Consider the following 15,706-nt stretch of genomic DNA (forward strand, 5'->3'; position numbering starts at 1 on the left):
TCATGAACAAAACAAGTGGCTGTCTTTATGAGTGAGTCATTTGAATCATTCACTCAACCAACTCATTCAAAAACATGGGCTGAGTCCGAAATCACATACTCTCTTGATACTAATTTGAATAAGTACTTACTTTGTGACCACTAAAAACACACATTGTATATAGTATGAATGTAATCCAGACATATTACATTCCCCATGTTTTCATTAAATGTCATTTCAAATCCTCTTCTGAGGTCTCATGGGATAGTAAAGTGTCTATCGTTTGTACACTTCAGAATCTCGCCGGAAGTAGTAGGTCATCTGGGTACTTTTTTACTACTGTGTTTTGCCTACTATTAGGGAAGTATGCGATTTCAGATGCAGCCACGGATTCATTCATAAACAAAACATGAGTTCATGAGTGAGTCACTGAATCATTCACTCAACTGTTTCATTCAGGACTGAAAATACAACTGTCTATTACCTGAAGGAGCGCAAAAGTTAATTCTGCTGTGGCTTATTTTGAAACAATTTTTCACCGACAGAGCAAAAACAGATAAAGTCACTGTTTGAGTATAGTGTCTAAAATATACTTTCCTCAATAATATTTCCTTAGATTTGCCACTAACACTTGACCATTTAGAAAATATGAGGTTTTGCAAATGTTGACCTCTGATGTTATGGTGTGATGAGACTATAATGACATACCAATGCCCTGAGCTTTACTTTGAACATTCCAAACGTCTCACTTTCTTGGGCTTTCAGTTCCGCGTAAATACAACGATACAGAATAGGAATGCAAGATCAGCACTTTTGCTTAAAGTGTTTCAAAAGAAACAGGTGAAATGCATTAAATGTATAAATATTTCAACCGTTCTCTCCATTTTGCACTGTAATTGTGCCAGATACAAGGCACTGCGGTACAGCAGTAAGAGGTAGAGAAATGACTTATTAATAATGCAGAATTTCTGTATGGAGCGGACATCTGCTGAGTGACTATGGTGGTCTTGGCTGACCGCGTTTGACTGCAGGTGAAACATCTGTCCGCTCAAAGGGTGGGCAGCATTGTCTAGCAACCACCTAGTAGACCTTCTATTAACAACACATTAGACAACCTTTAGCCACAATAACACTGGCTCTGTGGCTTAATTGTAAATACATCATTAAATTGTTTTCCTAGTACATGTACTATACATGCCCCAATAGTAAGTAAAAAAGCAGATATAAAAGCATAATTATGTCTTTTTTTAGTTGAGTGATTATATAGGATAAACATTACAAGACTCCAACTAGACAATACTTTTCCATTTTTTACTCGATGCAAACCCCACAAGGGTGTTTTGGGTGGTCGCCAGGGCATTTCTATGCAGTTGGTTTTAAGTGTTTTTAAGTACATTGTCTACAGCTACTTCCTGCTCAAATAAGCCTTTCCACATGTTTCTATGGTCCTATTCCAAATGGCACATTTGGTGTGGACTTGCGTTGTCGGTCGTGTGACGTGTCCTAGTGTCTGTGATGTCCACAAGACCGGAGGGTGTCCCGTTTGTCATTGTAGGTTTCAAAAGTCCAAAGCAGACTACTACCCAACAATAGCGACATTACCAAAGTGTGAACTTGGAGGAGAAAGGAATTTTGAGGGGACAAAAAGTCCATTGTCCATTGCCAATAGTGTAGACTTGTATAAAGTACAGCTCACATAGAAGTCACTTTCAAACCAAGTAGCTTTCTGTTGGTCAACTCAGTGATCAACTTGATAACTGCATGGGGAATTTTTTCACCCTCACTTGAAACTCCCGATCATATGGTTTTCTATTGGAATGACTGGATTTTTGTGGAGCAATGTTAAATGTGACCTCACCTTTAGACTTGCATTTGAGACAATGCCTTTGATATTCTAGCCCCTAGATCGCCACCAATGATCTCTAGGATCAACTTAGACTCACAATGCTTTTGGGAAATGCACACCTGATCACTTAGGGGCAAAAGTAGCAATACACCTCTCCTCAACAAGCCACATGATTAGAGATTATCATTCACAAGCAGTGTGGGATGAGTTATGCGCCAAAATGGAACACTTGGTGTTAGGGGTTTGTTGAGTAATAGTCATAATATTATAATTATGGTCTCTTGAGACTGAAGATGCCTCAGAACAACAATAGTAATAGAATCAGTAACAGTGATACAGAATCAGAAACAATCCTTACCAGATCCTGAACCAGAAGTGAAGTCATCATCATCTAAAGGGTAGTCGCCAGACTGCTGGTCATCCAAATAGATGTCATCAGCTGAGGCAGGGGACTGACCCGAGACCAGTACCTGTACAGGTGAACACAAGCAGAAATTTCAGAATAACTTAATTTGAAAATTATATTTTAAAATCTAGTAAACTTTCTTTAATGGCAAAGGTTTAGTCATTTCCTTAGTACATATATGAAATGATCTAAAAAAATTCTTCAGTTACTGGAAAAAGAAATGTGCACCACTTAAGTACCATTAACATATCAAACAAAAGCTTTTTTACATTTTTCTAAACAACACAGAATAAAATCTTGGCAGATTTTGTTTTATGCTGAAGACATAAACAACAGAAATGCCTGCCCAAGGTTCCTCCCACTTCTGTTTCCCTGGAAACTACCTCAAAGGAAAATAATATTTGATTCTCTTCCTCTGGAGAAAACTCTCTGAAAACTCTCTGACCCACTAAACAGGCGCTAAAAACCAATCTAAAAGTCAGCATCTGTCATTTTTTTGCACATTGTGGAAGTAACAAAAGGTTTATCGCTCTGGAGTAATACTTCAAGGTTGAGGGGTGGCGCAAACGGACAGACACGGTCTAGTAAACAAACGCAAGAGGCTATCGTTGTCAAGAGAGGGGCAGATGGACCTATGTTTATTTCCAAAACCTATGACCCTTTCTTTTTCATCATGATGGTATCACATCCTCCAGCGACTTCGTCGTCTCCCACAGACTTTTCCATTCACGCTTGCTGAAGCTCAGCCGTCTCTGATCTTCTCCATCCATATTAACCCTTCAGCAAATCACAAAGAGCCACCAACAGCAATGCTTTGTGCACCTATGTGTCATTGTATTTCTTATAACGTGGAGGGCAAACAATGAAATAGTGCATGAAAGCGCTGATATTGTCTGTATGTGTGTGTATTTGATTAAAGTCTACAAGAGCGCCTAACAAGGAGATTGGATAATACTCCAAGCACCTTTGTGTGTAATCTGAATCCTCCTATTCACCCGCAGGATAAATAATGGCACTCAGGTGATAAGGTTCAATATTATAGAGGTCACTCATGCAGGATAAAAACCCAGGAAGAGTGAAGGGGTTGGATTCAAAGCCTGTACAATAACAGGAGGCTGGAGCGGGCTCTGTTTTCAGAGGCACTGAGGGGGAGATTAAACGGGACTTGAAAGCCAATGGAAGACTAAATAAAGCCACAGAAGTGCCAGAGCCTGTGATCAGCCATGGGTCCCACTCAGGACACCTCAAACATACATCAGCCTCTGTTTGACTCTTCACATTTTTCACAGTCTGCTCACAAAGCGAAGGCTTTCATTAGCCGTCATTGCTCATCGTGACAGAGAACACACAGGAAGACGGGATAAAAAAAAAACCCTGTTTAACCTCCACAGCTTACAATAACTGAACTTGAGTGACATAAGGGCTGTGTATGAAGCCTAAGGCAGCTTCCTAGACAGTCAGTGACTAAACAGCCAGTGTTTTAGTATGAAAGTTCCTAAGCAAATTGGTTTCAGAAAGACTTCAAAGCCACCATAATGTCACCTCAAATGATCGAGAGCAAATTATTAATGCGAGCTTTAGACATTTCTGAAAATATTTAACGACTACAATGCTTATGTCTGATTAAAGAGGAGTGAAGGTTTAAAAAACTGGGGGAAATCAGACAGCATTTTTTTAATAAACAGGAAGTGATGTAAACTTGAATGTGCCTTGATGCCTTCCTACAAAATAAAAAGTTCTCTTTATGACTTGCTCATTCTCTCTTTCTCTTTCTTCCATATGAAGACCATAATATAAAAATGGTATTTGCTTGTGCGAAAGTCACCGCCATGATGCTAGTTGCAATGCTATTCATTTTCTAAGGTGTTCTGATTGTTTTTAGCGCATTGCTATGTGGTTGCTAGAGTATTGGTTAAGTGGTTTCTAGTGTGTTTTGGGTCGGGTTTCCCAAAAGCATTGTGAGCCTGGTTGATCGTAGAGACCATTGGTGGCAATGGTTTTACGATCTACTTGGGTTTACGATGCTTTTGGGAAACGCGACATTCAGTTGAATGTATAAATCACAATAACACAAGTCATGCCTATTTTTTAGCTAAGCACTAAATATCTAAAAATATAAGATAGAGAGTACAAAAGTCAAAGGATCTGAGAACATGGAACGTGTTTCATAAAAACAGCACTTTTTTTTTTAAGTTTAAACTCAACCACCAGTAACAAATCCTAAAATAATTCCAGCATACATTTTTCCTCTTTTTTTCCCTCTCATATGAAAGCGTCTCATTTGAGTCTCTGTTGCTTAATCTGTCCTCCAGTGAGAACGATTTTGATCCCTGCGATTTTCACACCCATGTGTTTCACGAAAACTGCCTTTAATGAATGGCAAAAGTGATTTAGAAAGTTCTCAAGAAAATCCTAGCGTTTAATTGAATGGGAATGCTCGGAAGAGCTTCGGTGAAATTGCTAATGGGATGAAGGGACTAAAAAGCCACGAACTGAAAGAAACTACTGCAGGTGGAGGAGTCAGATCTCAGATTTCAGACTGAAGTCACTGAGGAAAAGAGAAAGAGCGAGAGAGTGCGGTAAGAGTGTGATGGATAATATCTCTCATTCCAAAACAAACTCCTGTCAGCCATATGAAGGTGAGAGCCACATTCCTGAGTTCCCGGACTGCAACACAAGTGCTGTATTGTGCGAGGGTCTGAGTCCCTCTCTTTCAGCCTGTGCCAATGATACAGCTGGACAGGAAACTCTGAAACTCACAACCAGCTCACTCTTCTTACTCAAACAGCCATGCCAAGCAGCCCAGCACACACTCTCTCTCTCTCTCTCTCTCTCTCTCTCCCTAACACCCCCTCTCTCTCTCTCTCAGCACACCGTCACCAACTCGTATGTTACACACAGTGTCCAGCCAGCTGTACGCAGCTGCCAAGTCGCAGAGTTGAAAGCAGAGAGAAAGTACTGACACATATGCTGGATTTGGCAAGCAGAGGTCTAAAGTACATAAAAGGAAAACATTTACTGCTGACCGAAAATGAGGTGAATAATTCAAAAACAGGAAGCAACAAGGGCAAGAAATGATGCAGTCCGTGCCAACATTAAAACGTCTACATCTATATTGAAATTTAATGTGATTTTAATATGATTTCACTTGCCCTTGACATCGAGAATGACAGTGGCAGAAGCTAAATGCTAGTGGCAGTTCTCCAGGTGGCTCTGTCTGTTTCCACACCCTGTGAAAAGCTGATTGATTAAGTCTACTCAGGCTTCCCTCACACTCTTACCACAGGATACACAGTGCAAAATACACAAATGTGGTCAATTGAGCTAGCAAATGTAAATGCAGCCATTTTCCATTGGCCATTTCTCTCAGGTCAACAACCTCTTGTGAAGTGGATTGTATATCCATAGACAGACTCTGGGCTGAAAAGAAGTTCTTTCTTTTTGTCTAAATCGCTAATGTTAGTCTTAAAGGTGATGTATGTCATTTTTTTGACTGTACTAAAGCATTACAATACCATAATATGTTTGCAGATATGTAGGAAACATGCTCAGTCCACATACTTGTTTCTCAGAAAAACAATGCTACAGCCAGTTATTCAACTTCGAAATGTGTGTTCCGTGTCAAACCGTGTCCACTACCAATTTACCCAATCTACCCAATTTACCCCGACACCCCTAGCTTGCCAGTTGGCAGAAAAAAACTGCTTATTGGAGCCATGGACACAAGCAAACGAACTGAGTCAGACATTGCAGATTCTACACAACCTAAAAAGCCTCAGCATCCATCTGTCCAGTATATCTATCCAGCAGAGACATATTAAACATGGATAAATCAACTCATCAACTTACAGTGTAAGGTTCGTTACTTTCCACTGTTAATTGACCCTTCGCTAAGCCACGCCCGAAAACCGCCACTGGCCAATCGTGGCTTAGCAACCGTAACTAGGCGCGGGAGGTCTGGCAAGCTTTCGAGCGAGGGAAACATGCCGAAGCGTTGTGCGTATGGATTGTGCAAATCTGATACCCGGTATCCTAAAAGTTTGGACGGTGTGGTGGATTTTGTTCCCTTCCCGAAACCTAAAACCCAAGGGGAGAAATGCCGGGCGTCATCTTCATTTATATAGCGCTTTTAACAATGTAGATTGTTCCAAAGCAGCTTTACATTGATAATAGGAAATTAAAAGTAAAGTGTTTTGGCTTTATAGCTCTTGAATAAAGTTATTGTCCAGCTTGTGGATCAAGCAGTGTGATTAAAGGCAAGACGGAGGCTCACTGACATAACTTAATGTTACTTAAAATTATATTTCAGCATTTTGTTAATCGACGGCTAAACTAGTACCCCAATCCGATCGCGACTCTCCCGGTGTTAGTTCTAGTAAAAGTAAAAGGTAGTTAGTAAAAGGAGGGAACACCAGGGGGCTTGCCGGAGATCTCCAAGGAAAAGGTTGGTATGCAAACTTAAAGGGATAGTTCACCCAAAAATGAAAATTCTATCATTGTTTACTCACCCTCAAGTTGTTCCAAACCTGTATGAGTTTCTTTGTTCTGCTGAACACAAAGGAAGATATTTGGAAGAATGTTTGTAACCAAACAGATCTCGGTCCCCATTGACTACCATAGTATATTTCTTTCCTACTATGGAAGTCAATGGGGACCGAGATCTGTTGATTACAAACGTTCTTCCAAATATCTTCCTTTGTGTTCAGCAGAACAAAGAAACTCATACAGGTTTGGAACAACTTGAGGGTGAGTAAATGATGACCGAATTTTCATTTTTGGGTGAACTATCCCTTTAATCAGTTCATAACAGTAACGTTAGTCACTTATGTGACCCACGACGTGTGAGCAGTAGCCTGGCGCGCTAAAAATATAAGCGGGAGAATGTTATCATTGCAAAGTGGTCAGGCTAATGTCTTGTGTTTATTCCACAATACTTATGGATAAGCTGTTTGATTTATAAATCTTCAGATTTCACCCACCCTGCTGTGCATGCACATAGCTGTTCCTCAATTTGTGTGTTTCCCATTTGAATGGTCAGCGTATGAGGCGGCTGCTGCTTGCGCTGGGACCTAACGTTATAGGCTTTAGCTTCAATTTTGATGAAATTATTCTCTAATCAGTTGCATATTATGTCGTGGATATATCCCTCGAATGCATACTGCAGTCCCTTTTGTCTTGCTCTCTCAGATATTTCACCTGTTCGCCAAAAATGACTAATTATCTCCTTGGGAATGTCTGAAACCGGTGCATACATACTGTAATAGACGTGCCAAGCGCAAAAGCTTGACAGGCGTAGCAACAGTAACTAAGGAGGGCGGGGCTTAGCGAAGGGTCAATTGCATTCATTCTTGTCACGTGTCCTTAATCTAGCAACTTGCGTGAGGGTGGAGGAAACAACTTTATAATTGAATACTTTGGACTGCAGTTCCCATTTCAACCTCTAGCTGTTAATATTGCATACTGCAACTGTAAGAATGTAAATCAGCTGTGAGGTCAGGAAAAAATAGTCCATCTACAATAGCAGTGGCGCGAGTGTTGAGCCACACCAGTCTCGAGTCCCATGGAGGAGCTCCGGAAGGATAAACGGAGGAGTGACGACAGAGCAAGATGAGAGAGGACGGGGCATGGGACATTTATGTTTGTGTTTTGTTTTAATTTATGCGGCAGTCGTCAGTGAGGGGCTGCCACTTTACTTTCCTTTGTTATTTATGGTTATTTTGTGTATAAAGTTATGTTGAACATACACCAGTTCCTGCCTCCTTTTTTCCTTAGCCTTGAACATCCTTACAGACTGCTTCCCCTTACAAACTGTCCTGTGCTTCCAAGATTTGGTATAATAGATGGAATAATAATCAGAATAATAACAAATTATCTTTATACTTTGAATATGTGAAGGCCCCAATAAACTTAAAGTGAAATCGAATAACGAACTGTTGTGACATCATTTCGAACAAAATCAGGTCCAAAACGACGTTCGTATTGCTAATTCTTGTTGTTTTGCAATTTTGAGTCTTGTTTTTTCCTTCAGCCGGCCTGTGTATTATTATTAATTGATTTCCCTGATTTCCCATTTACCCCTGCTGTCTCGATTTGAATTTGTTTGCATTGTTGGAACTGCCTGTCTGACTACTTTAAATAAAGTCTGCTAATGGATTGTACTTTGGGGTCCAACTCTAGTCTGTCACAGTTGGTCGCACCAAATGAAGAACAATTTAAAATCAAAAATCTAACTTTGAATACAATTAAGCAGTTTTGTAATAAAAAGTGTCCCCATTGTGCTTTTTTGAATATTACATTTCATGCAGTGTGTGCTAATAGCTGCTTGTGAATGTAAAAGGTCTGCAGAGTTTTAAAGATCAAATAGCACGACAAATACATTTCTAAAAGAAAGAATCGATTCTTAACTGCTGAAACGAGTCGTCAGTAATTCCAGTTTTGGGAAATCATACGGAGCGCATCAGCTTTAGTTTCTGCTCTGACAACCGCAAGATGATCACACCAAACACTGTGAAGTGTGTGTTAGAAATCAGGAATGGTGAGAGAACATTGTGCTTGGTACGTTTTTCGTCTTCAAACCAAACTTGGATTTTCAGCCAACAAAGTTTAAATTCCGTCTGGATAGTGCGTTTCCCATAATGTTTACGCATTAAGTCAGTAGACATAGAGCAGGTGTATTTTTTGTGGCTGTTCAAACACATTCGACCACATGAGCGGCCGTCTACACTACAAAAGCAATCCGGTCGAATGCGTTTTCGACTACCTCTGGAAGTGGTCGAAAGGGGACAAGCTCAAAACGTTTTAGACCCCGTTTACACGTTTATTAAGTGTCGTCCACTTGTGATCAGACTGACAAAAAAGCATCTTAATACCAGGTGTAAACAGGGCTTAGAATATGCTTTAGTAAGCCAACAATATACCAAACGCACAAGTCAATCATTCCCATCCAGATTGACTTACGGTACAGTATTTGTCACAAGGACAGTCCTCTGGGAGTAACCAGGGGTTGAATTTGTTTGTTTAAGTGGTGTGTACCATTGTGGTGGTCCTATTTACATGATAAAAATGTATTAAATCAAGTGAGTCAAGTGAAATGCAAATAAACTAACATAAAAGAGCACAGGCTACTTAGGCTTATGAATAGGAGAAAAATACAGCAAAAAGAGAGAAAAGAGTTTAGAGACTGAATTGAAGACACTGAATGTACGAGACAAAGCAGGGTTTTTTTAGCTGCTGGGTGAAGCTGAAGCTCACACTGCCAGACTAATATGATTATTACACTCCGAACGGCCCCTTTACACATTCCAGACTGCATTCGGTTCCCTTAATGTAATCTCAATATGAAGCAGACTGCTGTGTTTCCTTTGAAATTCCTCTCTATGCCCCTGAGGCCTGGCTGTGTAATTTCACATAGTCTGCTGCTCCGCTCCAGCCGCAGGAAAACGTGGTGTGTTTTCCTAGTTCAGACTGACACCTATTACACAATGATGCCATAAAGCCACCATCTTTCCTGGGAGAAAACACAGGCAGAGCCAGCATTTGCTCTGGTTCTCTCTGATCAGAGGTGCAGAGGAAAAACCCTTGCACACACAGCTAAATCCAGTATGACCTCAGTTGTCTTCATCACTTTAATTAGCAGACATACAGTACTTCAAGATTTAAGTGTGAAGTTAAATTTAAATTATATGTTGCATATTGCAGACTGTAATAGCTAGTTAGTTGAAAATACACTTATAGGCTTTTCCCACTGCGAATACCCGTGAGTTAACATAGTTTTTTTCCTCCAGGCTACTATTAACCTTGGGCTAAGCAACGTTTCACCCTTTTAATTTTGAATGGGGCTTAGCCCTAATTTTTTGCTCTGGGTAATGAAGTCCTGCTCAATGCCAACGGATCGCCTACAGCCTGATGTATAGCACAACAAAATGCACCAAAAAAAAAAATAATAATAATAATAAAACAAAATCATATCTATATATATAGGCTATATATATGTAGTAGTCAACATTTGAAGTGGATCAAAACTTTTCTTCAAAGTTATACATGAATTTTGAACAATACCCGTTCTTGTCTTAGGACAACTTTGATGAACTTTTTTTGTTCCACTTGTTATCCACTTGAAATGTTGACTACTATATATATATATAATCTAACTGATAGCCACTAGATTTGCCTGAAATAAGATCTGTGGATAAGGTCTGTTGTTTTGTTTTGTGACATAAAATACACCAGTAATATCTTGATTTTTTTTAACACTTTTACGTCTTGCAAAAAAGTGGCTAAATAGGATTACAGAGGCTGTCTGGACATTAAACGTCATTATGCTGAACATGGTAAACTCATCTGCTTTTGCAGCCTTTAAAAAACGTGTAAAAAACATGTTCTACAATAATAATAGAAAGAAAAACAATTGGCTTTTTGTCGGTTGGCCTACAAAATACATCATTACGCAAGCACTCCATTGTATAATGAGCTTTGTTTCTTTCTTTGTTGTATCTGTTTCAGTACTTACTATGGATGCACAGTCATTTTGATGAAAAGAAAATCTGCACATATGCTCATTTCTTCTGGGCGGGTTTATTTGAAACAATTATCAGATTTTTTTTTTTCAGATTTTTTTAAATAAACCTGCCCCCAAATGCTACATACTGTGCAGTGCAAACAAAAACAAGCTGTGATTGGCTGCTTTTTGTGTCAGTCTCTTAGTGGCTCTTCCTGTTTAAGAATAAACTGCAATGTGGACCATGCCGATACTCAATATCTGTCTCCGAATATACTTACTATCCTATATAGTACAGACCCTTTCCAAAAAATTTGAATATCATGGAAAAGTTTATTTATTTCCATAATTCCATTCAAAACGTTAAACTTCCATAGATTATAGATTCAGGGCCCACAACTTAAACAATTTCAAGTATTTAGTTGTTTATTTGTACATAATTTGGACTTCCAGCTCATAAAACCCACGAAAACAGGATTTAAAAAAATTTGAATATTACATGAAATCACACAGTAATCACACAGTGATACCATGGTCATTGAACCAGGTTTTGGTTATTTTGGCAGTGTGGGCAGGTGCAAATCCTGCTGGAAAATGAAGGAAGCATGAAGTGCTCTGAAAATGTCCTGGTAGACGGCTGCGTTGACTCTAGATTTAATAAAGCACAGTGGACCAAAGTCCTCTTTTCTGATGAGAGCAAATTTTGCATCTCATTTGGAAACCAAGGTCCCAGAGTCTGGAGGAAGAATGGAGAGGCACACAATCCAAGATGTTTGAAGTCCAGTGTGACGTTTCCACAGTCTGTGTTGGTTTGGGGAGCCATGTCATCGGCTGGTGTTGGTCCACTGTGCTGTCCACTCAACGCAGCCGTCTACCAGGACATTTTCAGAACACTTCATGCTTCCTTCAGCAGACAAGCTTTATGGAGATGCTGACTTCATTTTCCAGCAGGATTTGCACCTGCCCACATTGCCAAAATAACCAAACCTGGTTCAATGACCATGGTATCACTGTGTAATTACTGTGTGATTTCATGTAATATTCAATTTTTTTGAAATCCTGTTTTCATGGGTTTTATGAGCTGGAAGCCCAAATTATGTACAAATAAACAACTAAATACTTGAAATCGTTTAAGCTGTGGGCCCTGAATCTAGAATGTATGGAAGTTTAACGTTTTGAATGGAATTATGGAAATAAATAAACTTTGAGTGACTGAAAATGTAGTATTCATAAAAGAGCAGGCAAAAAAATACCCCGAAAGATTTACTGCTTACACCGAAACTCTGAAATGTGCACCAAGTGAGAGAACTATTCATGTTCATATATGTTGGGGAACATGGATGTGGATGTCATCAAGAAATTCTGCATCAAAAGTGGTACATACTCTGACTCAATTTTGGAGTAAAAGTAATATGCAAGTCAAAGAATTCTAAACTAAACAATGCTTAGTTCCCTCAGATGCAAAACAATTAAGGCAAACACCTCCATTGCAATTATAAAAAAAGCTTTTATGCAGACGGAGAAGCAGTTAGTGCCTGATATTAACCTCATATATATGCAAATAAGAATGCTAATGCAGTGTTTAGAAATGTGCAGTGTGAAATCTCGAAACTACCCAGGGGTAATAAATAGAGATAACCCAGGATTACAGTAACGCAGGGTTAACAGTTTAAAGTATGTAAAGTCTTATGTTAACGTATTAGAATTTGTGTATGCATGCTTTTTCTACACTTATTACACACTGACGTGGTGGTAATGGTATTCATATGATGAGTCAGCTTATTCTTTCCGCATATTTCATTTTTCAAGCCATTTTTTCACTAAACGCTACATTCAAAGGGCAAGGCGATACTAAAGCACAAGAAATTCAATAGAAACATCTGAGTCATTCACTTGTGTATTGAATTTAGAAATGAATATGAATAAATTTTACAGCACAAGAAAAAAATTTAAGGAGAGAAGCTTAAAAAAAACAAAAGGCCACGTAATGACTATTGGCTAATGAGCTGAATGTGTTGAAAGCTACAGATGTTCTTCTGGCAGCTCATGTGTGCAGAGACAAAAACTTTAACACCAAATTAAGTGTGAAATCCACCTTGAAATGGAAATTAAAATAGGTTTTTTAATGTTTCTCAGTTTGAGCTTTAGCTAATAGATGATAACTGACTGAAAGTCTAATGAACCATGAAAGACAAAAAAAAAAAAACACTTATTATTACGTTTAGACCTTTAACAGTGTCCTAAGGTCTAAACATAATAACATATACTTTTAAGATACTTTTAAGATTTCAAGTACACTACAAGTGTATATTCAATACAGTTAAGCAAGGGACAACTTTATACTTTCTGTTTGCATGTATGACCTTTTTAAACTAAACCACACACAGTTTGTAGACTAAAACCTTGAGGACCACACTACGATAGCTGTCAACTCTGAAGATTGACTGGAAGATTTGTGACCAGTGTGCATGTGTCAGGCCTCCAGGGCTCCGGGGCTCCGGTAATGATCAGGTCTACCGGACAGTGTGAGAACGCAGCTGTGACCGGCTGAGCACTCGACGCACAGATGATATAACGCCTGACCAGCTGCGGAGATTCAAACACACAGTGCTGCACACACAGACTAAAACACTTACACTTCACTGCACATATACACAACATCCATCGGGCTGCCATAACCGTCCAGAATATGCTGGATGGAAAGTGGGAACCAGGATGAATACTGTCCATTCAGACCACAGGCATGTCTGGTATTCCTAAAATGCCTTCTCAAATACAGGTGCTGTCGGGAGTGGATAGAGCAAAAGAAGCAAACAGAACGAGAGAAATGAAGGGTACAGAGAAGGTTCGCAGGAGAAAGAGAAATGGAGAGGAGATGAAAAACAGACAAAAAAGAGGCTATACAAAACAAGGTGGAAAGCTCAAAAATAAAGTCTTTGTGAATGTAAAAGGTCTGCAAAGTTTTAAAGATCTAAGTGCACAGTAAATAAAGTTATTGTCTCCTGAAAGAAAGAACCGATACAAACCTACATAATATTGTAACACATTTGCATAATGGCAGCCTATGGTCTTCATGGCTGCTCGTGACCAAACATCTACATTGACCCTCAAACACTGAATTGTAGCTGAAACTGGAAGAGTTTGGTTTGTGTTGTCATCATGTCGAGAAGATGCTGTTTTCTGTGCTGCAAAAGCAAACCAATTTTTGAATGCACTTCATAGGATGAGGACTCGCTGTAGAATTGATACAGTAAAACCGACACCATTGCTACTGTTCGTATCACTGTGTTTCAAGCGCTTAGGAAGCCTATGGAACTGAAATTCAGATATAGTAACGAATGTTTCACTTCCAACATGCGCTGTAAGCAGTAGACCACGACTGAGTCATCTGACCAATCAGAGCAGAGGAAGCTCTCATTTAGAGAGACTAAATCCTTTATTGAACCATTTCAGACACTGTGAGAAAAGAGCTGATTTACTAAACAGGGCAAATTAGCATCGGAAAGTTCTGCGCTTGATCTTTTGATGACATGCAAATTTAAGAACACAGACACAGCCGGATCATTTCCATAATGATCAATGCAATCTACCAAGAGCAGCGCAAATTAGCGTTTGGTTTAAGACATGCTTTTTTGGGGCGTTAAATAAAGGCACAAGTACCAGTAAATTGATTAGCGCAAACCTTTGAAAATCACCTTGCGTGATTCATTTAGATACTCCGCTCCCATAAATTTCTGAAATTTGAAAGGGAACTCCTACAAATGCATAGCAATAAGGTCAGATGCAAAAATAAATGTGTCCACGCCTTTTTAGCGCTAATTTTTCACTCCGTGTCTTTAGTAAATCCTGATTTTTTAACACCAAAAGACGCAAAAGATGATTTACTGACGCAAACTGTTAGTAAATCTGGCCCAAAATCATTGTATTACTGTTGCGGTAGCAGGAAACTTGAATGCTTTTTTATCACATATCTAACTATCTATCTATCTATCTATCTATAGATTACAGAAACATCTGTCTGTCTGTCTGTCTGTCTGTCTGTGTGTCTGTTAATCGCATATCTCTTTAACCGTTAGTCCGATGGATTTCAAACTTGACAGGTGTCTCGCTACGGGCACGAGTAAGTGCAGTGTTGTGTTGTTTGGATTAGAAATGCAAAAGATATCGTTCAATATATCGGTAAAAGAAGCACTTAGAAGGCTGTGGTTTAAAAATAAACATTCTGACATAAACACTCTGTCAGCTACACTGTTTACTTCTGAATATTATATTTCATTCACGGCCATCATTTGTAGTAACCTATTCACAAACTGTTTGCTCAAGCGTAGCATTTTTTCGGAGTTCACTGTATAGCCTGCTCCCTGAATCGTCGCGCTTCTTCATTTGTGGATGTTAACTGAATCTGTAAGTCAGCTACACTGTTTATTTCTGAATGTTATATTTCATTCTGGTGCACTTAACGTTATCGCTACTGTGTAATAGTAGCCTATGCTATTCACCAACTAAACGTATCCTATTCAATGCGTTCACAGTCTCTTTCACGGGCATCATTTGTAGTGGCCTATACACAAACTGTTTGCTCAAACATAGCGTTTTCTCGGAGTTCACTGTGTAGTCTGCTCCCTCAATCGTGTAGTTCAATTTTCCATATTTATTGTATGTCATTATGTCAGTATCAGTATTTGCTTTCTACCATGCACAAATAAAAATGATACTGAACTTTTGCTGTGTAATTGTAACAATAAGCACTCAAACACACCGAACCAACAATTACTAAAAACACACACAAAAACTGATTTTGCACGGGCACTTTGCACTAGTTTTAGCAATCATCATAAACTTGTTATCATTCATCCTGTTTTGAAATTGGGCATTGCGTTTCCATAGATACTGTACTTTACAACTTAATTTTTCAACTATATCATCTCCAAATTTGAAAAACAAATTGGTTAGACATATGTATTTCAAGCAATTTTAG

The 15,706-nt window shown here is 39.0% G+C and overlaps 1 protein-coding gene across 1 annotated transcript in view; it reads right to left on the reverse strand.

Annotated features, from left to right (window-relative positions):
- LOC311306838 (syndecan-2-A-like) overlaps positions 1-15,706 on the reverse strand; it is a 31,708-nt gene that overhangs the window by 3,560 nt on the left and 12,442 nt on the right. The window contains exon 2 of the mRNA XM_084435426.1: positions 2,184-2,295. Coding sequence (XP_084291552.1) covers positions 2,184-2,295 — 112 coding nt within the window. The remainder of the gene's footprint in view (positions 1-2,183; positions 2,296-15,706) is intronic.

The sequence above is a fragment of the Rutilus rutilus genome (genome assembly GCF_951802725.1).
Source record: "Rutilus rutilus genome assembly, chromosome: 17".
Lineage (NCBI taxonomy): Eukaryota > Metazoa > Chordata > Actinopteri > Cypriniformes > Leuciscidae > Rutilus > Rutilus rutilus.